Source organism: Chenopodium album, chromosome 21 (assembly GCF_948465745.1).
Source record: "Chenopodium album chromosome 21, dcCheAlbu1.1, whole genome shotgun sequence".
NCBI lineage: Eukaryota > Viridiplantae > Streptophyta > Magnoliopsida > Caryophyllales > Amaranthaceae > Chenopodium > Chenopodium album.
Window position 1 is genome coordinate 2077118 of NC_137854.1, and position 23482 is coordinate 2100599.

Here is a 23482-nt window from a genome sequence, read left to right on the forward strand (position 1 = left end):
TTCACCGATCTATAATATATTAGTGATGTACTTCTTTCGTTACTAAATAGTTCAACTATTTTTCATTTTATAATTTATATATACGAAATACATTTTTAATTATACTGGTAAAGGTTAAAAATTGTAAAAAATAATAATAATAATAATAATAATAATAATAATATGAAAAAATATATGGATCAGACGATTCAAACAAATCTTAGCCCACTTGACCATATTATATTGAGAATGTAAATTTTTGTTACATGAGAAGAGTCTTCCCTACTAATGTGAGTAATGTCTCCCCTCTTCGGCACGAGTAAAGCAAAAAGTCAACGATGTCATACTACTAAAGCTAAATATGCGCTATGATAGTTGTTTCTCTATTCACCGAAGTGACAAATGTTATGCGAGTAGGCCAATGATTAGTTCAAACAAATATATTTCGGCTTAAATACATGGTCTATATAAAATCTAAAATTAAGAGGGTTTCTAATAAAGCAAGTTAACTAGCTCCTTTCCTTAAGCATAAGCATAAGACGTTCACATTACACACTAGCACATCTAAAACTCAAAACAAAGAAAGGTATGAAAAAACAAAGAATAAATGATTATACGGCACTATATCTCATGCATGCTTCATAAATTGAGTTACAGTGAAATTGCAATTAATTATAACAAACTATCTTATGCTGTATATTTGACTTTGATATTAATCCCAAATTAATTAGTCTCATGCATACTCTTTTTTTTATTTTTTTTTTGAGGGGAGTGCAAGAATTCAAACTCTGCAATAACTATAGCAGCTTATGCTATTTGACTTTGATGTTATTCTTGCTATCCTTCGTTCTAAACCCCAACTACAAAACATTTCATGCATAGGTGAAGAGGTTCAACCAACCTACTGTAAATTGATCAATTAGTCAAACAGTCAAACCTAATAAAACAATACAATCTTTTTGACATTTGTTTCAGAACTCTTCAAAATTCTCAAAGCATGAGGATTTAATGTACTCCATAATTCCATGTATTGGCCTAATATATGAAAGGACTGAAATTCGTAGTACATTAAAAAGAATGACACATTAGGATATAAGAAGAATGAATATATATTACTGCTAAAATACAGAGTACTAATCTATACTAGTCTATAATAACGCGCACCACATGTCACACTCTCCTTTAACTTTTTTAATAATAAAAATAATTTAAGTAGTTTTTAAATGATATACTATTATGGAGTACATATTTACATATGTAATCAACATTACATTTTTTCGTATTTCCTCTGGCTTAAGGCATGTTCACATTTACTGAACTAAGGGTCTGTTCACATTTACTGAACTGAACTAAACTGATTGAAGCTGAACTGAACTGAACTAAGCTAAAATTAATATTTTGTGAGAAAAAAATTAGGAGATGAACTGAACTGAATTGAACTGAACTGATTGGAGCTGAACTGAACTGAACTGATTAGAGCTGAACTGAACTGAAATTAAGTAAATGTGAACAGGCCCTAAGCTGGACTAAACTGATTGGAGTTGAACTGAACGAAACTGAACTGAACTGAATAAACACTAGGCGAAAATATCAATTGGCCACCGGTTCAAAACCCCCCTATGCCACCGGTTTTGAACCGGTGGTCATTTGGGGGGTGGCAATTAGCTTTTTAAAAAGCCACCGGTTTTGAACCGGTGGCAATAATCTGTCCCGCTTTTTTTTTTTTGTATTAATGAGTATTGCCACTGGTTAACCGGTGGAAATAATGCCCTTAAAAAACAAAAAAAAAAAATAAAAAAAAAATTAAAATGTAGCAGAAACATATTTATATGCATAATATACATAAAACAAATATATTCATCAATATTTAAGTAATTGCACACTTGTTAAGAGTGAAAAACTAAAATAATAACTACAAATAAATTACTCGTATAACAATTCCAATTTAGAAGAACTAAATTAATCAAATTACACAAAACTAAAATCGAATATAAATAAAAAAAAAATTACAATATAAAAACAATATTCCTTCATCTTGATTCTTCGATTCGATTTAAGATCTAAATCAATAATATTCCTGCATCAATCAAAACAAAAAAAAAATCGATTAAAACAGGCTGCAAGAAGGAGACGAAGGTGAAGACAAAGAGAATAACTCAGGCCACCAAGACATGCAAACAGTAACACCCACAAAAATGCAACAACCCAGAAAAAAAAAAAAAACCCACAAAAATAAACAAAAACAACTGAAAAAACCCAAAAAAAATCAATAACTAGTAATACCCAGAAGAAAACCCAGAAAAAAAAAATTAAACAAAAATGAAAAAAAAAATCCCAGAAATAAGTTAAAAAAAATCGAGAAAAAAAAAACCAAGAAATTGATTCACGAACTCAAAAAACAAAAACCCAGAACTAAAATTGATTATAATCGATTAAAAATCAAATTAAAATCGATTAAGAAACTCAAACAATTCCAAAAATGATTAATTAAACCCAGAAATTAAAAATCAATCAATTAAACCCAACAAAATCCGATTAATCAACCCAAAAAATCGATTAATTAAACACAAACCTCGTGCATGTCTTCGTGGTTTATTGTTGCGGTGGTGGTCGAGATGAGCGAGAAACATCAGTTGCTGCGGATCTCATTGCCATTATCTATCGATGCTAGATTTTCAGACTTTTTTCTCAAGGTTTCGAGCAAGAGAAGGAGATGAGAAAGAGAATGAGGAGATCGAAGAAGGAGATGAGAAAGAGAAAGAGAAGGAGGAGATAGAAGAAGGAGATCGAAGAAGAAGGAGGTCGAAGAACGGAGGACGAATTGAAAGAGAAAGAAGAGAAAGAGGAGAGGGGAGAGGGGAGAGCAGGAGAGAGAAAGAGGAGAGGGGAGAGGGGAGAGCAGGAGAGAGAAAGAGCGACTGTGAGGAATGAGTAGGGTTTGGGGTTTATAAGGGGGGCGGTTTTTTTTTTTAATTGATTATTGCCACGGGTTCAAACCGGTGGCCTTTACCATTTTTGCCACCGGTTCGGTTTGAACCGGTGGCAATTTGAATTAGCCTATCCCGCCCATTTTTTAAGCCACCGGTTTTCGAAAACCGGTGGCCAAAGCGGTGCCTCTTTGCATTTTTCTACTAGTGAAAGCTAAAATGAATAATTTATGAGAGAAGAAATTTGGGAGCTCAACTGAACTGATAGGAGCTGAACTGATTGTAGATGAAATGAACTGGACTGAAATTAAGCTGAAGTGAACAAACCCTTAATTTCCTTAACTCCATTGGTTTGTTCACCCCTTTGTCTTCCTTTCAAACTCATGGTTTGTTGAATAATAGTATAATACCCAAATACTATAAGAAAAAAACACATTATTACAAGTTACATTGTGACTCGAAATCTTGTAAGGTTGACTTTAAATGCAAATATCTCTCAAACTACAAGTGATTTTGAGATGATTCAAGTTAAAGGTGATAGCTAGCTTGATTAGTTCAAAAGCTTTCCAATTATAGGTCATATGTCCAATTCCGATGGGAAACAAGAAAGTTACATACGGGCGTTTTACAATAACATGGCGAAACAGGAAAATTGCAACGAATGGTCGAGCTATAGCTCGGCCCTATGAGGACTTGCGACAGGCATGAGCTAGCTGCTGAGCTACAGCTCGGTAGTTCGGTTTTTCTAAGATAATTTATGGGATATTTCCTAAAATTATATCTTTTCTATGATGGCTATTAGAGTATACTTGGGGAACAATTTAAGGTTTTTATTAGGGTTTCCTTATGTTATAAAAGGACCCTTTAATTGATCAATTAGATCATACCTTTTGAGCCATTAAATTTAAGACTCCTTGTATTATTTTCTCCTTCTTTCTCCATTATAGTGAAAAAGCTCTCGAACCTACCCGTAGATTTATGTCGTCTATTTTGACCGAACCACGTAAATCCTTGTGTCCTTTGTTTATTTTCTTCATTATTGTTTTTCTCGTTCATTCTTGTTTTTCATTGATTTGTTCCGCATTAATCAAACAAAATTACACCTTAATTCCTAGCAAAACAATTGGAGAGCTATTCCATAATTAATATGACAGAACCAAGCAAAGTTTGATGGAATCATGGGAAACTTACTTTTTAACTTTAAAGTCACAAGTTCGAGCCTTTCTAACTGTATTTGCTTGTGCATTGAGACTCTTACTTCCCCTTCTACTATTAAGCGTTGACATACGGAATTGAATTGGCTAAACTTGTGAAGGATACCGAATTAGTAATAGAGTCCTTTCATAAAAATTAAAATAAAATAAAAAATACTCGTATATGAATACGGAGTACGTAATTAAAACGACTAATTTTAGTCAAGATGCAGTCTCCCATCCCACAATGCTTTGTCGTTTGTCGCTTGTTCTTTCGTTACATTTGATTTGTTTTATTTTATTAAAAATAAAATTCAACTTTAGTAGGTCCCGCCACTGAAAACATTAGTCAAAGACCCGACAAATCTTGTCAGCAATCAGATTAATACTCCGTATTCCAGCAATTAAGATTAGTCCACTTAAACAGAATTACAGTATAAAGTATTATTTGCTGTACTACTACTAGTATTCGATTTTCACGCTCAAGATTTGCAAGCATTTGCTGCTGATAAAACTATTCAGCATGATTATTGATTGCCAATACACTAGAATGTGTGATTTGGTATCTCAAGTTCTCAACAATATTGGCAATTGAAATTATATGTCATGCATATCTTACACCAAATAATTTCCACCTGTTTCATATGTTTTGGTATTGATTTCATTTGATATTTTCATGATTCATTAAGTCAACCATCATAAATTGGTCAATTATCATTTGATTCAGTTTATTTGTTTGGTATTAATTTTGATTTCACATTTTATTTATTGGGTAAAGCTATAAGCATTTAAAATACTTTCTTTTTTAGTGGGAATTTATTGACAATTCACAACCATCATATAAGCATTTGCTATGAGTATTAAGTTAGGAATTTATTGGTAATTCACAAGTAAATTGGTTTAATAAATGTTGATTTATTGTCAATTATTTCCACTTTTAGCTTCTTATATATAGAAGCTTATCTTTTCCAATATTTATTTACTGAATTTCCCTAAATTATTACCCTTGGGTTCAATTCATTTTTTTGATAAAGACATTTTAAAGTACCATTTGGCACACTCCTTTTTTTTTTTTCCTCCCTCTTTTTATTTGATACGTATTGATTTTTAATCTACCTCTTTATTCATTTTCCCATAAATAACGAAGGGTATTAATGTTGCTTTATATTGCCTTAATAACTTGGTCAAATGTTGACCTTTTATATTCAAATCTTTTCTGGGTAATTTGGCGGAATATGATTTTTTTTTTCTTTTTAATTTATGTATAGGTTTATTTGATTTTTGAATGGGACTATAACATGATTATACCATCTCAATTTCTTATTATTTGTAATAAAGGAATATTTTTTATCTTACAAATGATATTCCTATTTTTATTGCTAATAATAAAAAATGATATGACTTCGATTCAACATTCAGGCCGGTTTTGGAATAAATTCATAATAATTCCCACTTTTACTTTACAGTAATTGATTAAACAAACTTCATCCGTTTCTTAATTGATATTTTTTTTAAACAAACTCGTTGACACATAACTCTAGCTGTTGATATCATTAGTTATTACCAATAAGTTTCCTAATGGCTTCATTTTTTCTTACCATTATACGGTGTTAAAAAAAAGGGGGTAAGAGTACTCCCTTTGTTTGCAAATGTTACGCATTTCCCTACCTTATGAAAAGTAGAAAATAACTCTTAGGAATAGTGTGCTACCAATTATACCCTCAAAAATGTGTACCAAATTGTGTGCAAAATGTATATTTACATTTTTACCCTCATTGATATGTTTACTATCATTAATATATTTAATGCCTTTTTTTCTTTATTCATATATCATTAATTAATTCAGTTTTTTACAACGTTTTTTTTTAAATAAAAAAATTCTGATGTTGTATACTTCATATGATATTATTATTATTTAAAAAGCAAAAAATTGTATATATAAAGAGACGGTTTATAACCAAGATACTGTTTATTTTTACTCTTTTGTAATTGCTCTTCTTATTTACTATCTTGTTGTCCTTTAATTACAACTACCATTAAGGTTTATTAGCTTTTAAAATGTACATATAAAAAACGTTATAGAATTTGAATGAGATTCATATTAAATAGTACAGTAATATTTGAGCAGACGTATGTTATCAAGAGGTATAAAGAACTTAAAAATCCTAAAATTAAGGGAAATCAATCGATGGTAGGAAAAAAATAGCGGGTATTAATTATTGAGAGAATTTAAAATAGAGGAAAAAAATATACATTATTAAGTTTTTAGCTGCAACATTTTACATATTATTACTCCATAGTTCATATGACCACAGGTCCACAGCTCACAAAAAAATCATTTGAAGAAAATCACGCTAAAAATATTACACTAAGTATTATTGAAACATGCACATCAATTAAGAGTTCTAAACTAACACTCGACGCTTAAAATATGAAGGGATGCAAATCAATTAAATATTATTTAATAATAATTTTGAAATAACACTATCAAACTTTTTAGGATTTTAAAAAATAATTGTCTTAACAGATTTTGGTGGCTTTCTTATAGTATTCTACAAATTTATCACATAGACACATAAACCAGATAGTGTACTTATTAAAATTACCAGGTCTACCACCCAAACCAACGGCTTAAATACATGCCAATACAAATTCTCCGCAAGAGCTAGCCCCTCCGTGCGCATGGCGCGCGTAGGATACCCTAGTTAAATTAAATGTGACCATTTTTTACATGTTACAATTGGGTTTTGGACAGACAATACATTTTGGATTTTCGATATTATATTGATTTATCTCCTTTCAAGGTTTCCACTAACCCTTAGCCCTTTTTTCTTATTACTCGTATGTCTTTCTCTCTCATTTATACCTTATTTTTTAAAATAAAATTTTAAAATAAATTTTAATCCTACGATCTTATTCTATAAATTTTTAAAAAACCTCAACTATCCCTCTTATCACTTGTATTAAATTCAATTAAAATAGTACGGAGTATTAAACATACTCCGTATATTCTAGTCAAAGAATAACAATTAGTAAAGCGAAGGAGCGTAAAAATTAATGTGAACATGGAGTATTTACAAGAAAAAAAGTCAAAACATGCCAACTAACAAATTGATGATAAATTAAAAATAGAAAGATCAATAAATAACGGAAAAAATACTGTATCAATTAGTCCATGTTTTATATACCGTATAAAATATCATAATAGACCGTATAAAAGATCATAAACATAGGGATATGAATGTGATCGTTGATTATTCTTACCTAAGTTTGACAAAACCAAATCAAAATTGGTCTTAAAGTATGAGGTCAGTCATCCAACAGTAGACCCCCCTTCTTTTTCTCTCTCTCTTCTCTTTTTTAAACATAGCCGATGGCATCTAATTTGACCAAAACTTAGGACAAACACATATCCATCATCAATCAATAAAGAAAAAAAAGACATCAAATACTCTCCCTTTCTTCCCTTTTTTTTTTATCATCAATCAACAAACACATAAACGTTACTCTTCTTCTCTAATTCTCTTGATTTTTATTTATTTTGATTTTGAGGAATGGTTTTTGAAAAATGGCAGTAGATCTAATGCTGGGTTCATCATCTTCAAACCTCTCACTTTCTCTCTCCTCTTCAAATCATCATCAAATGGAAGAAGCCATTGCTCATGAAACTTCTGCTGGTCTTCAAAGTGTTCATAATTTCCTTCATCTTCTCTCTCCTCCTAACAATACCAATACTATGGAGAATGATTCCAATTATCAAGCCGTAGCAGACGACGCCGTTTTCAGGTTTAAGAAGGTTATTTCACTTCTGGGTCGGGCTCGGACGGGCCACGCGAGGTTTCGTCGGGCACCCGTTGCTGTTGACCAGAAACCACAGCATCATCAAACGCATCAAAACGGTGTCGTTTTATGTCCAAAGCCTCTTCAGCAAGTTCCGCCTCCGGGGATGAAGATGAACGGGTACGATTACGCGACGAAGGTGGTAGCACCGACGGCTACGATTAATTTCTCGTACTCGGCTGGTAACTCCGTTAAGTCAACGTTGACTGCTGACGTGGATAATAAGCAGGATATTTTGATGAATAATAATCATCATCATACAATGAATACTCCTCCTTGTGCTGCTGCTGCGAATAGTGCCAACACAACGACGTCGTTTCAGATGACGAATTATTCCGGGATGGTTTCGTCGGCGGGTAGACCGCCTCTTTCTCATACGTCGTCGTTTAAGGTTAGGAAGTGTTTTTCCGAGAATGGCAAGTGTGGTGGGCCCTCTGGTCGTTGCCACTGCTCTAAGAAGAGGTAACTCATTTTTATTTATTATTTCCCGAAATTAAAGATTATAAAATTTTATTTATGTTAATTACAGTGATTAATTAATTAATTGAAATTTGAAAATAGGAAAATGAGGCAAAAGAGAATCGTGAGAGTACCAGCAATAAGCGCGAAGATGGCAGACATACCACCCGATGATTACTCATGGAGAAAGTATGGTCAAAAACCTATCAAAGGATCCCCACATCCAAGGTACGGACCATTATACTCCCTTTATTTTTTTTTTCGCGATTTTTAATGTACATTTTTTAATAACAATTTACAATTTTCACTACAAAACATTCATATTTTTTTTTATTGATGTTAAATCGTATTCTGTATGTGTTAATTGTTAATTGTCAATTATGCTATGCAAATACAGAGTACAATAATACTATGAGAATGACTAATAATTTAATTTTAATTTTAAAATATGGAGTGCTTCGAATTAAGTAAGGTTAAGAAAATAAATAATCATCAAAGTTCGTCTTTGACAATAATGGACGAGGGGCTCGACTATAAACTTTAGTCAAACTACAATAAACAAACATAATGTTTTTTTTAACGGGGTACAATAATAATATTTGGATGGGAGGAATAGCTAAAGTCTAAAGAAAATGCATTGTCTAGTGATTGGTATCCAATGTAACTTTACCTTAAAAGGTGTACTCCTTCTACTACAATCATTTCCAACAAATTAACCAATACAGCATTTCAAATTTGTAAGACATTGTTAAAGGAGATACCACTTTTATACTGTAGTTTGTTCCATTTGTTATACAGGTACCTAGTATGAGTAGTACACTTGAGAAAATTATTAGTCATTCATTCTTAAGTTATTTTAATGCAAAATAATGTCTAAAAAAACCCCATACTTAAGTATGCAATTTACGTGTCTTAATTTGTAGGCTTGTAGCTTACTATATTTTCCGTGGATATTAATCGTAAACTAGAAGAGTATAGATCCGTATAGGTATACACAAATTCTTTTACGCTAGTCTATTTAGTTGGTCCAACCTTTTTTTTAAATGCGAGTAACAAAGCCACAAAGGGTTTGGACTCTTATCAAGCAATCAACCCAAAAAAAAACAAAAACCATTACATAAAGAGAGAGAAAAGGCCGAAAGAGATTGATAAATTTTAACTATTCCAATCAATTAGAGCAATTCTTTAGAAAAAAAAATATGTTTTCTTGTAATAAAAGTCCAATTTGGCTGCGAACGTAATGCTTGGAGTACACACGAAAGTCTGACCAACCACATATTCTTTCTCATCTGAATAATGACGGGTTTGACCCTTAATTTCACAGAAACAAACGCTTTGAATTTTAACAATTGTTGTTTTGACTTGTTTACCATGCATCTTGATTCATCAATTATTCAACACTCTTCGATTTAATGTCGTAACTGCACTTGACTTTTGATTAATTTCATCGGTTTGCTTAGTCAACTTTGAATGGCTTATGACCCACCATGCATGTATAACATACTTAGTCAACTTTTAATGGCTTATGACTCACCATGCATGTATAACATGTGCCGATTGTCCGCCCGATCTTTCCATCCAAAACTAATAGTCACGTAATTTAGATGTGCTCAATCAAAATTAACTTAGTTGTTACGTATACCTTTCCGAACACAAGCTAGTAATCTCGATAGACAATTTAGCTTGTACCAAAAGATGTGGAATGTTCTGTGGAGTGGATGGTTTTGAGTCATTTAACCCTTTTATTGATGATATTATTTAGTTAACCAGTCTTATCCTTATATTTGACTATCAATGTTAAGATTTATGACTATATGACAACTAACCTTGAATATGCGTTGAAAAGTCTTTTCGATTCAATTTTTCCTATGGCTATGATGTTACTTGTTGAAAATCATCTTTTATGTTTCCCATTATTTCCATGTCCTGGTTCAATTTAGAAAGCTCATATATTCCTTAAAAAGCCATTACTGTTATATTGAAGTATGTTTAATACTTCATTTTATTATCTTCATAATAAAACGTGACCCTAATGTTCGTCATTACTAATTAATTGTACTTTTTTTTTTGTGAATAACAGAGGATACTACAAGTGCAGTACAGTGAGAGGGTGCCCAGCGAGGAAACATGTAGAGAGGGCTTTGGATGATCCAAATATGTTGGTGGTAACCTACGAAGGGGAGCACAACCACTCTCTTTCTGTCGTCGAAACCTCCAGCCTCATCCTCGAGTCTTCTTGAAGATTATTCATTTGATCTGACCTTGTTAGCTTAGTTATTATGGAGTAGTTATCAATCAAGTGAACAAGGAAAAAAAAATCGAGGATAATTACATATATGCATGCATGGTAGTAAAAGCTCTGATCTATAGCATAGCTAAAGTAGTACTATCTAGTCATCTTGCTATCATCTCGAAGGAGATTATAGTGGATTAGGTTAATATAAGTATGTAATACTTTACTTAATTGATTGATTACTTCTTTTTTGTACACATTTGCATGCATGAAAAAACTTAAAGTATAATATATAGACATTGATATGGTGGGTTTGGTAGATTATAATTTAAGATAGAGGTTAAACAAAATTTAGGGTTCGTTGGCATCTTGTGATTTTTTTATTTTGGCATATTGTATATGTTTATATATTGACTAGTACTTAACTTAGCTTGTAGTTTATTTTATTTAGTTAATTTTAATTATATTATAAGAAGGGAAGATGTGAGAATGTGACTTGTGAGCTTGAAAATAGACCAACAATATTGACTACTTATATAATACGTGGTTTGACCACTTCTTTATTTATAGTCTTTGTGTGGATTTGATTATGAGTAAAGAATTGTTCTAACTATGTTCATACCAATTATACCAACGAAATCCTCAAAAATAAAACCATAGTTTGAAAGAAATCATTTATTCAATTTAATTCTTTTTGCTTGTATGTTGAGTGACACTTTAATTTGATTTTGTCACTTTAAAATTGTCTTCTCCATCTATTATATTAATAATTTCTTATATTAATAATTTCTTTTGAAGCTAAACCTAATGCAATATTTGAAAGTTATACGACATTTACAATCTAAATCAAAATTTAACAGATATGTATCATAGTACTCGTATTAGAGCTGACAAATTTTCATGTCCTCTTTCACAATACTATTTCATAGACATTTCACCCATAACTCTATCAATTTTTGTGGTTTTCAAGTTGAATTTGGTTTGATTCAAGTAATTATAGACATAGATTTCACAAAGGATTTGAATATGCACAATTCTGATCAACGGATCAATTTGCATAATCAATTAAAACAAGTCAAATTTGCACAACGATGATTGAGACATATTGTAGTTGTTTTAACTGATGTCAATTTAATCACCTTAATTGCTCACCTATACAGCTATACTCCTACTTATGCAGGAATCTAATTTAACGTTAAAACCATTATTATTTGGTGTATGAAGAAATGAAGTGAATCATATATTCATATTATGCATAGGGCAGATGGAAGTCAAAAAGGGAGAGTGTTGATGCTTTCAAGGATGTGATTTGTGTCTTTTGCTTTGGCTTTAGATAATGTCCATTTTGCTGTGAAATGATTACTCTTAAAGTTCCATTAGCTTCATTCATACTACTTTTTTTTAAAATATGATTTCCTCTAATAATTTGATTGATGGGTTTTAAAGATTCTTGACTCTGGAATTGGCTCAGGGAGCTCAGCTTCTTTCTATATTATTCAAGTACTCATACAACTAACAAAAAGAAAGTTCCAATTGTATATAACAAATCAACTAGTAGTATTCCTTCCAAAAAAAAAAAAATAAATAAATAAATCTAGTGGTAAAAAGAATGACTACTATACTTGAATCATATCTATACTATATATTAAAAGGCGTTCCTAATCAAGGATACACGCCATGTGTCACCCCTCTCTTCCACCAAGAGCATGCCACATCACCCAATTAGAAATGTGAATGCCACGTGTCATTTGAAAAAAATGTTTTTGTCAAGAATCGAACTTAAGTCCATTGAAAAATAAATAATAAGTCATACCAACTTTGCTATCTAATAATATGGTTAACTTATTCTTCTTAAATATATTTAATGTAGATCATGAGAGTGTTTTTATTTGTACTTTTACATGTCAAAATTTTTTTAGACTAAATCTAAAATAAAAATATTAAACACTATTATGTACATGCAAAATATTAAAAGCAAAGTTTTATCTACATAAAATATAATATATGAAAACTATAATATACTAATTTTTAACGTATCGACTTGGGGCATTGCCCGGGCTAAACACTAGTTAATGATATTATTGATTTGAAATGACTATTATGTCCTGACAAAATCAGTTTATATACTCAATTACACCCTATTACATTAGAGTCCATTGAGCTTCCACTTCAAAAGGGGTGGATGAGATTTAAACCCGTGACCTCTTCATTACACTGACTGTTCGTTAAGCTTTCACTTTAAAGGAGCAGTGTCCTCTTTATTAAACTGGCTCTTGATATTAAGTTAAAGGACAATTTCAACCATGACTATCTTAGGGTAAAAATGTTACGACTAAAAGAGAACAAACAGTCTAACAGAGTAAATCTGCACTTGTAACTAGAACTTTCCTGTCAAAAAAAAAAAAAAAAAAACTAGAACTTAAGGTTGGGCTTGGAGGATAGTGATGAATGTTGGGCTTCCTTTTATGGCTCGTACACATGATTGGGCTCCAAAACAGTCAATTGGAACATCATCCAAGAAAATCCCAAAAAAAAAAAAAAAAAAAAATCCTGAATAAACCGCTGTTTTCCCCGCAACCAGCAACTGCCGGCAATGATCTGCTAATGAGATTCTCTCTCCTCCGCCATAACCATCACCTTCATCAACTTCCAAAGCTCTCATTCATGGCTTCTCTAACCACTCTACCACCACCACCATCAACGGCCCAAGAAGAGAACCACGACGAGCTCCTCTGCTCTTCGGGGCCAACACTATCGGAGGTGAGAGAAGATAAGGTGGAGGGGAAGGGACTCTCTTTGGGCCAGCCCAATGGGTACTTAACCGGAGAAGCTCGAATAGAACGGGCTTGGGCCCATTGGAAGAAGTTGGGCCGGCCTAAATTGATAGTTGCTCCCATGGTTGATTGCTCTGAGCTTCCGTTTAGGATGCTTTGCCGCAAGTATGGAGCTCAGGCTGCTTATACTCCTATGTTGCATTCTAGAATCTTCTCTGAGACTGAGAAGTATCGTGCGTCGGAGTTTACTACTTGCCAGGTTGGGGTTTTTCTCTTTCTATGAAATTAGGGTTTTAGTGAATTGTTGAAATTGATAGTTGATTATATTTGGTTTATTCGATTCAATTTATGATTTTAAATTTGTGCAATTTATGACGCATTTTGTGGAAGAACTAGGTCAATTTGATGCAAAGAGTACTTAGTGAAATTTAGAAATGTACTTAATTTGTATCATTTGTGCTTTGTTAGAATTGATAAAAAAAAATGGTTGATTTATTATTGGATGATATGGAAAACTTATTGTTGTAGTATTAAGCAAGGAATTCTTGTGAATAAATTATGCAGAACATTAATAGAGTAATTTGCCAATTGTAATGTAAGGGATTTTGAGAACATAGTTGTCTCAATTTTTGTAAAGGAAAGGTCTTCAATACTTGGTTGATCCATATTGTTTCTTTCGGATTAGCTGTCGGACTTTGGTTTATATGTTGCCTATCTAGGAAGATCAACATGTTTTAGGTATTATTAACTACGCTCTCATGTAGAGGAACTTATTCGTCAGGCTTGTGATTGTTCACACTTGGTATTTTGAACTTGTTTTACCGAGCTTATTGCTGTATTAGGGTAATATGCATGAACTTTGCCTGCATTGGTCCGTCGCTCTTCTCCTATTTGTTGTCACATTTGTATGATTGTCACATTTTCTCAATGGTGTGTGTCAATTTTTTTTTAATGTTGTTGACAACTTTCAATACTTCTATTTGCTGTTCTTGTCATTGGTAAAAGCATTAAAACTACTATGATCATCTTTGAAATTTCAGAAGCATATAAAATTTGACAAGTACTATGTGTTACTTCATCATTAATACCCTCTAAAAAGACTGTCTATCATTCTAGTCAGTGAAATTACCCTTCATGAAATTGACTACCAAAACCATATACATTCAGCCATTCACAATAATAGATTGTTAGTTTTTAGTCTTCTTACAAAGTTTATCCGTTGAAATATCAGAGGGATTACATTAGTCACTGTTTTTAAATTTTACTTGCATTCTTTAGCTAATTTGCATTGGGTAATACATGTAGGAGGACCGTCCATTATTTGTCCAGTTCTGTGCAAATGATCCAGATGTTTTACTTGAAGCAGCCCGAATGGTGGAACCGTTTTGTGACTATGTTGATATCAATTTGGGGTAAGAATTGTTGACTGACCACTGCCAGGTTTATACTGCTGCCGGAATGATTATTCCGTGTTCTGTACTGTTATATGTAAACAATTTTCAATTAAAACGATTATCCCATTCCTTTTAAGTAATACTTCATTATGTGCTTTGTATGCACTTTGCAGCTGTCCTCAGCGTATTGCTCGAAGAGGTAATTATGGAGCATTTTTAATGGAGAAGCTACCTCTTGTAAAATCTTTAGTGGAAAAACTGGCTCAAAACCTTGAAGTTCCTGTTTCTTGCAAAATCAGAATATTCCCAGATCTGCAGGATACAATCAACTATGCAAAGATGTTGGAGGAAGCTGGATGCTCTCTTCTAGCTGTTCATGGTCGAACTAGAGATCAGAAGGACCAAAAGAAAATTCGGGCAGACTGGAGTGCGATTAGAGAGGTCAGAAATGCTATCAGAATCCCAGTTCTTGCCAATGGGAACATTAGACACTTGGATGATGTTCACAGCTGTTTGGAGGCAACAGGGGCAGAAGGGGTTCTCTCAGCTGATGCTCTCCTTGAAAATCCAGCCCTCTTTGCTGGCTTTCGAACCCCTGAATGGGTAGATGAAGGTGAAGAAAGTTGTAAAGATGGAAGCATAGACCAGGCAGAACTGCTAGTTGAATATCTGAAACTTTGCGAAAAGTATCCTGTTCCTTGGAGAATTGTCCGAGCACACGTGCACAAGATGCTGGGGGAGTGGTTTCGGATGCAACCGCAGGTTAGGGAAGATCTTAATGCACAATCTAGGCTTACATTTGAGTTCCTATATGGCTTGGTGGATCGGCTTCGAGAGCTAGATGTTAAGATTCCACTGTATTTGAAGGACAGTACTAATACATGATCCACATGCATTGCAAAAGTTCAAGGTGCGTATTTATTTTTGTAAGAATTCAATTCATCTTTATTATACAATGTGGCCTAGGAAGAATATGGAGGCTCAAATGTTTTTTGTGTAACATTAGCTTACAATAGTTCACTATTGGGAGTACTGTCATTAGATTTTCTCACATTGTTTGATGTATCTAGTGAAAACATTAACAATCCTATTTACAAATGTTTGATAATATAAGATTTGTGTCCCCCCCCCCCCCCCAAAAAAAACAAATGATTCTAGTCTTTAGAAACATATTCGTATACTTGTATTACACATCATCTCTTCCCTCTTTATTAATGTTGTGCAATGAGCTGGGCCATAGGTTTATTAGGTTGGCACTTGGCCTGAAGTGGTTTGGCTTTGGGCATACTGAGCCCATTCTTGACATTCATGTCAACCAATTCAGGACTTGGTCTTCCCCACTCAAAACACTGCAGTAGCAATCCCAATGTAAGCCCAACCATTCGCATGGCCATGCCCTCTCCAGGGCAAGCTCTCCTTCCTAACCCAAAAGGCATAAATTTATACTTCATTTTCTCTTCATCCTTTTCTACCCCTTCAAACCTCTCGGGCCTGAACTCCTCAGGCTGAGACCAGTATTTTGGATTGTTATGTATGGCCCAAATATTTAACAATAGCATAGTGCCATGTGGAATAGTATATCCCCCAACAACACACTTCTCTGATGACTCATGAGGGACTAGAAGTGGAGCTGCAGGGTATAGCCTTAGAGTCTCATATATAATGCAACGTAGATAAGGAAGATGGCTTAAGTCCGATTCTTCAATAAGTCGATCATATCCTATTTGTGTAGCAATCTCATGTTGTGCTTTCTTGAGAATCGGCGGATTGTTGAGCATTAATGATAATGCCCATTCAATAGTCCCTGCTGAAGTGTCCGTGCCCGCCAATAGTAATACCTAACTCACCATGAAAAAATGTTCACAATTAGTCTTTTATATTGTTGGAAAGTGGTATTAGCACCATATAAAGAGTGCAAGAAAATGGATTGGATATGCCAAATGGACATATATACTTTAAAAACGTTTGTAGTGAGAGATTGCTATATTGCTAGTGTTTCATCAGCAATTTCAGCTATTATCCAAAGAAATCATCTATACTTAGTAGGGTATAATATATGTGTTGCCTTTTTCTTTACACTATTTGTATCATAGATTAAAGTAATATACTAAGGCATATGGTGGAGGAAACGGAGTTGGAGCAGTTTCTCACTCCATTGGCTACCAGGTGAGTTACCAGGGTTGATCTTCACGCTCAACCGGGGGGGGGGGTGTGTGGAATTTTAGTAATTCTACGGTTTTAAATATAGTATTTGGACCTGGTTCATTATGCATTAGCAGGAAGTATAGGTGATGTTTATTAAAAAAAAAAAAAGGGATTGAATGCAATCTAACATGATTTAGTAAAGAAGATTTGCTGTTGATGCTGTGCTATTTCCAATGCTTTTTGTGCATACCTTTGTGTTATTTCCGTTAATTTAAATTTTAAATTGGATACTGTAGTAATCCTGTTATTTTGTTTAGTATATTTTATTTTAAAATCTGCTTTCGTCGTTAGAAAATAAGTAGTACAGGAAGGGAACTCACTTGAAACAGGCCTTTGATCATATCATCTGTGTAAAACTCAGGTTCTGTTTTCTGTAACAAGAGCAGAACTTGAATTAGTGTCATCTTCAATCTGTTCGATGAAACAACTAAACCAGCAGAACTTGAGCTGATAACAGATTGTTTGTTTTTGTTCATCAAATCATTCAAAAACTTTTCCTTCTCTTCAGCCAAACCCCTGAATTTCTCCTGATATCTCCTTTTCATCCCAAAAAGCCTCAAAATTGGAAACACGTCAACGACAGTGAGACTTCCTTCAACCCTCATTATCTCCTCCACTACCTCCCTAAACCTTTTCCCTTCTCCTCTATACCCTTCCTTTGCCAAAATTCTCATCATCATTTTCTGCGTCATCTCAAACAGAGCCTCCCCAATATCCACCACTTGATTATCTCTCTCGGATTCTGTACTTATCCGACGCATCAGGGACTTCACCTCCTCTGAACGTATTCCTGAGGAGAGCTGCAATGAATGGAGAGAAAAGATCTGGACGGAAGAGATTCGACGGAGGTTCCGCCACAAATTTCCATAAGGTGCCCATATCAAAGTTTTGCAATTGTAGCCAAATATATCACCAGTCAAAAGACGTGGGCGATTGGCAAATATAACATCGTTTTGACGCAGACATTCCTCTGCCCCTGACGGCGAACTGACTAGGAGGACTCTCCGTTGTCCAAAGTGGAGGAGAGTGATTGGCCCCACCTTATGGGAGATTTTGGACAAGGTTAGATGAAGTGGGTCTTTGAGATAGTGAAGGTGGCCGAGAACGGGAAGAGAAAATGGGCTGGGAGGGAGGTTATGGAATTTGCTCACCATGCATCCGATGAAATGCCAGGAGGCTACTAAAATGGTAACCGATGAGATTATGAAGAAAATACTCATGGTGTTGTGACTTGTGAGGGATTGTGGAAGGAACTGGAGATAAAATGGTGGTGTTTTAAAATTTACAACTTAAGTGGAGGATGATGTATGTACAAAGTCTTCACTCTTAAATGGCCGTGGGTGCAAGTCAGCAAATAGTCGAGTTTTTAATCTTGTTTAATCGATAATTTACAGATTGCAAAGTAGTTCCTAGATTTGATTGATTTTTTGTGAATAAATTATTATGTGTGGAAGTTTGAATTAATGGGAGTTGGTTTCAGTGTATATACGACTATTACAGTGTGTTGAACTGGTAATTGCTTGAATTAAGGATGACTTATTCTTCTCCAATTCTTCTTCTGCTTTTGGTAACTTTTCAGCCTTCTAACGGACTTTGTCTTTTTTCCTTTTTAGTAATCCTTCGTATCCAATACAATTTTTTCCACAACGTCAAAATTTCTGATTTTGATGTGTTTGGTTTACTTGACCGTTTTCACAAGATTTTTTTTAAAGAGGGAGTTGGTGGCTCACACAATTCAATGGCAATTGGCAATATTTTGTCATACTTTGGCTAGATCTTGAATGCCTCCGTGCGCAGTTGTGTCTGGTATGTACGACTGCTCGTTCATCTACTCAAAAGTTGATCCATGGCTTATGTCCTTGGTTTGTGGTTCCTGAAACTCACGTCATAAATCCTATAACTGAACAATGGCGGACCTTGAAGAATTTTTTGAAAGACTTAGGGGCCAAATTCAAGTGAGTATAGAGACCACTTTAAGAGTGTGGATCCTTTACACTTGCCTCTCACTTTCAAAGGGTCTGCCCCGCCCGTAGGGGCACAATTCCTGGACTCACAAAAATTGTGAATGTTAAGATTTGGTTATGGTCCTTTTCATGTACTAAGTACTTTTTCATATCAATTGTGTAACCCTTGAGTGAGGTTAGACACCTTTTATTTATAATAGGTTAGGTCCTGTTCCATGCACGATAATTTTTTATAATTATTTTTAAATTAATACTATATGAGAAAAATTACATAATATTAGAATGGATTTATTATAAAAGAGCCTATTTGTCAAAAATATATTTTACAATACGCATTTGACTATATACTGTATCATGGAAAGACATATCAAATTTATTTATTTATTTATTTATTTTTATCTACTTAAGTTTGTAGTTGGCAACATATATTATGGAAGGACATCAGCATAGTACTGTAATATCCATTGGACCCAAAATAATCTCAACTTATAATACCATGTCACCATGTAAAACCCTCAACTTGGAGGGTATTGGTAAAAACATGGGCTTATTTTATTAACTAACAAAGCAATTAAATGCACGATAAAAGCAAGATTGTACGCTTGACTAATTGGCTATTCAACAAGCTATGTAGTACAAGTGTACAACATAAAACTCTTGTAGCCAAGTGCTCCGTATGCTAAAACGGATAGGCCTTTTTCAATTTAGCAACAAGATAGTCTCCATAAATAGCAGTGCCAAGTTTCTTTTTTCCACCACTTTTTTGTACGCAAATGTCCAAGGGCTCTATAGGTTCATCATAATTTGTCTGCCCATTCAACACAAAATTCCTCATTAGTGTTTGTAATTGTGTAAAGACTATGAATACCATAATTAGTCTCCAGAAAATTCTTCATTAGTCTGTCCATTAGTGTAAAGGCTATGAAAACAATAGTTTTTATACATAAATATTGGGTAAAGAATCTAAAGATGATCAAATAGAGGTTAACCTCATAGAAGTAAACTGCACTAACACGATATTTTGGGGACGCGTTGATAATCCGATGAAGAGCAGGATTGTACAAACCATTGGACAAAATCTGCAATTGACAACATTGATGGAAGTAAATAACTTATTATGAGATATATTTTGATTTTAGGCTTATATATATATATTACGGAGTAATGGAAAGATATTAAGGACCTTTAGCATATCACCAATAATGCAAATAGTTGTGCCAGAAATTGGAGGAGCAGAGATCCACTCTCCAGAATTGTTCATAACCTTCAAACAACATTTGACGTTAATTTTATTTATTTATTTATTTTATTTTTATTTTTATTTTTATTTATTTTATTTTTATTTTTTGTCAAATAACAACTAATAATCAAACAAAATACTGAGTTATATTAAGCAATGAATTTACTAGTTTGATTATTATATATACAAAAAAATATCACGGATTATAATGAAAATACCTCTATAGCTGAGACACTTTCATCTTGATTGACCAATCCTAAAAGACCTGTCAATCAAGAGCATTATGAATGAATATGTCACACATAAGTCAATAATTTACAATCCCTCAAACAAAGACTTACCATAATCTGTGTGAGCTCCACTAAGGTTATGTCCGAGATCATAGTAGTAGATGGTAAAAATTAGTTAATTTAGCAAAATTAAAATGAAATTCAAGAATCCACAACAAGTTAAGATCAAGTTATGTACCATCCCATGCGTTGTGGTTCGCCATCTGATCCCTTAGATATCGGAGGATAACCTATCAACCGTACAATCCAAAATGGATCGCCAGCAATATTACCTTCAAACTCGTTGCCTAATCCACCCAAAGCCAGTGCAATACCTCTCATAATCTTTCTACAAAGCTATGTTGTTATATATATGTACAAAGCAAACGAGTTTAAATCAAAGTCGAGCACACACGACACACATACATATTCTTATCCTATAGGTGTAGAAAACATGCCTGTGGAAACATCAATATATTGTTTCAACACTTTTTCAAAGTTAGGAGGATTGGATGACCTGCATTAAAAGGAGAAGTATAAGCGGAATCATGTTTAAGATAATTGACCCCACTTATTAACTCACTCTTGTAAAAGTTTGCTACATTATTCAATTTAACAAAAAGAGAACAATTAAATTAATTATCTTGGACAGACAATCTACGAGTTCGATCGACAAATATATGGTGCCCAAATTTGATTACACGAGTCAATTAATATTATATTACATGTACTATATATATAATATATATGTGCAATATATGTACAATATGTGTACAAAAATTTGTATAATAAACATACTTAAGTTTAATTAGAATTTAGTATATATTAATTTATTTGATCCCACTTGAAAAGATTACTAGGTTTGCCACTGACCGGAGAAGTATACATTGCATTAGATGATTATATTACTATAGTCACGTAAGCTAAGTTTATAGTTACTTTAGTTTTATCATCAGTAATAATGAAGTTGTTTAAGCAAATATACTACGTACTTGTATAGTTGTATGTAACAATGCAAGTACAAAATCAAGGTATATGTATGTATAGAATTTGCCACATACCACAAGTTAGGTCCTTCAATTGGTTTTCCCTTATCTCCATACGTTCCATCTGCAAATTCTTTGTAATACTTTAGTAACAATTAAGAACTAAAGAAAATCATTCTACAGTTAAAGTGGCTATTAGCAGATAAAACACAAAACTTAACTCCTATTCTAACTTTGATAATCTATGGTTGCTACATTGATGTCGACCAAACAACATAACTCGACGATCAAAAGTGAGGAGTACGGAACGTTTACTTACATCAATAGCTTCCTGCACATCAGGAAGACCATTGGTATAAATTTTATCAAGTTCTTCATATCCTCTGCATTTTAACACCCGAGTCAGGATTAATAGCTAAGTGGACATATTTCCTTTGATATGATGAAATTTGCTAGTAACGACAACCAAGCTGAATTATATACGTCATTAAACCTGTGTCCAGTCGCTGCACTCATCTTGATTTTGATTTTTTCTTCAAGAGGCATTTCAAAGAATTCGCGTGTGACTTCTCTTACTTCCTTTAAATGAGAGTCTGGGATGCCATGACCTCTCTAATCAACAAATATAGAACCATTTAGTACTTCGAATATGTATAAAATAGTCTAAGACCATGTTATTGACACCTTAAAAATAATTCAATAAAAGTAATTTTAGTTTAGTAAAAATGAGTATATTTCAACCTAAATAAGTTAAGTTCCATTAAATTCAGCAACTTTAAACAACAAAATATCATAGTGAATCAATACAAATAATTTAATTTAAAATTAGTTTTCGTTCGGTAAAAATAATTTAAGTTTAGCAAAACATTTAAGTGATGACTTCTAAAGCTAAATATTTAATGGAGTACCAACCAAGTAGAAAAGGCCATGATCTCTACAAGCTTTATCCAACTGTCTAACAACTTCGCGTACACCAGCATCTTGACCCATATTAGCATTATCAGCTTTTGCAACCAAAGGACTTATATCTGTATTATATATTGTATCAGACATATAACAAGTAAAATTAAACTAAAACTTTCATTTTAAATTAAATGAATATTAACATATCTTTTAAATAATACATCCATTTAATCGGGAGTTCAAATAACACAGATCACATTGTAGCTCTTGGTGAACTTGATCTTAATATATATACTAGCAAAGTATTTTTATAGAGTACAATTTTAGCAATATAATATAGTTTAAGGTTATAACGTCGAGGTTTTTTATATAAAAAAGTGCATTGTTTTTAAGTTCGATCGAAATTATGAAGTATTTAATAAAATCTTTAAGGTGACTTTGGAGTAAATACTTTAACCTTTTATGATACGACAACAACAAAAGTCTGATTTTAGTCTTAAAATGATTTGAAATTGGCTACACAATCATTAAACTACGAATATAATCAATTGACCATCAAACTATCAAGGATAGATAAAAACTAAACTAAAAAGAAAAGGCCTTATACTTAAAATAAAGTAACAAAAAAAGCAATGAATATAATACTCCGTATTACCTATAACAGGGAATGAATAAAGCTGGAAGTTCATGATTAATTTCAAATGCAAAATCTTCCAATCAAAGTGTGAGTGAGATAGTGAGAGTGAGATTGCGCACGACCCTTTTTATCGTACACGAGCATTACAATTCTAAGTTGTTTACGGCCTCATCATAAGCCTTATCCACAACACACACATGAAAAACATGTGCTTTTATTCTGGCCAATTAGAAAAATCGACATTGTAAGGAATTTACCAACCACCTAATTTAAAAATTAAAATACAATTAAATACATTATAAATGAATTGTCGTCAAATGTGCACAGAGTTTGGCACGTTGCCGAAATAAGAAAATATGAGTATACAAAGATACAAAGTATCATGTATCAATATATCATAATAAATTTATCCACGTTTACTTGTACAGTTGTACCTCTATGAGGATATAGTTGAGGTGGCTTTGCCACGTTTAGTTGTT

General features: G+C 33.1%; 3 protein-coding genes and 1 pseudogene across 4 annotated transcripts; 2 read left to right on the top strand and 2 right to left on the bottom strand.

Moving 5' to 3' along the window:
* Positions 1-7528: 7528 nt before the first annotated feature.
* Positions 7529-11200, top strand: LOC145601251 (putative WRKY transcription factor 15). The gene is made up of 3 exons (XM_081657225.1): positions 7529-8401; positions 8501-8626; positions 10479-11200. The coding sequence occupies exons 1-3, from the start codon at positions 7668-7670 to the stop codon at positions 10636-10638; spliced, it is 1020 nt and encodes a 339-aa protein (XP_081513351.1). The 5' UTR covers positions 7529-7667; the 3' UTR covers positions 10639-11200.
* Positions 11201-13177: 1977 nt separating this feature from the next.
* LOC145601033 (uncharacterized) lies at positions 13178-15912 on the top strand. Its single transcript, XM_081656946.1, has 3 exons — positions 13178-13664; positions 14711-14817; positions 14973-15912. Exons 1-3 carry the CDS (start codon positions 13236-13238, stop codon positions 15682-15684), a joined length of 1248 nt encoding a protein of 415 aa, XP_081513072.1. The 5' UTR covers positions 13178-13235; the 3' UTR covers positions 15685-15912.
* Positions 15913-16010: 98 nt separating this feature from the next.
* Positions 16011-18158, bottom strand: LOC145602626 (cytochrome P450 81Q32 pseudogene; annotated as a pseudogene). Its single transcript, XR_014104577.1, has 2 exons — positions 17325-18158; positions 16011-16637 (listed from the first exon to the last, which is right to left on the bottom strand). The product of XR_014104577.1 is annotated as a cytochrome P450 81Q32 pseudogene (transcript).
* A 1365-nt stretch (positions 18159-19523) lies between these two features.
* Positions 19524-22516, bottom strand: LOC145602627 (homoarginine-6-hydroxylase 2-ODD-C23-like). Its single transcript, XM_081658801.1, has 11 exons — positions 22376-22516; positions 21957-22075; positions 21783-21846; positions 21539-21606; positions 20946-20994; positions 20677-20834; positions 20550-20569; positions 20427-20473; positions 20152-20232; positions 19958-20047; positions 19524-19776 (listed from the first exon to the last, which is right to left on the bottom strand). Exons 1-11 carry the CDS (start codon positions 22514-22516, stop codon positions 19648-19650), a joined length of 966 nt encoding a protein of 321 aa, XP_081514927.1. The 3' UTR covers positions 19524-19647.
* Between the last annotated feature and the right edge of the window lie 966 nt (positions 22517-23482).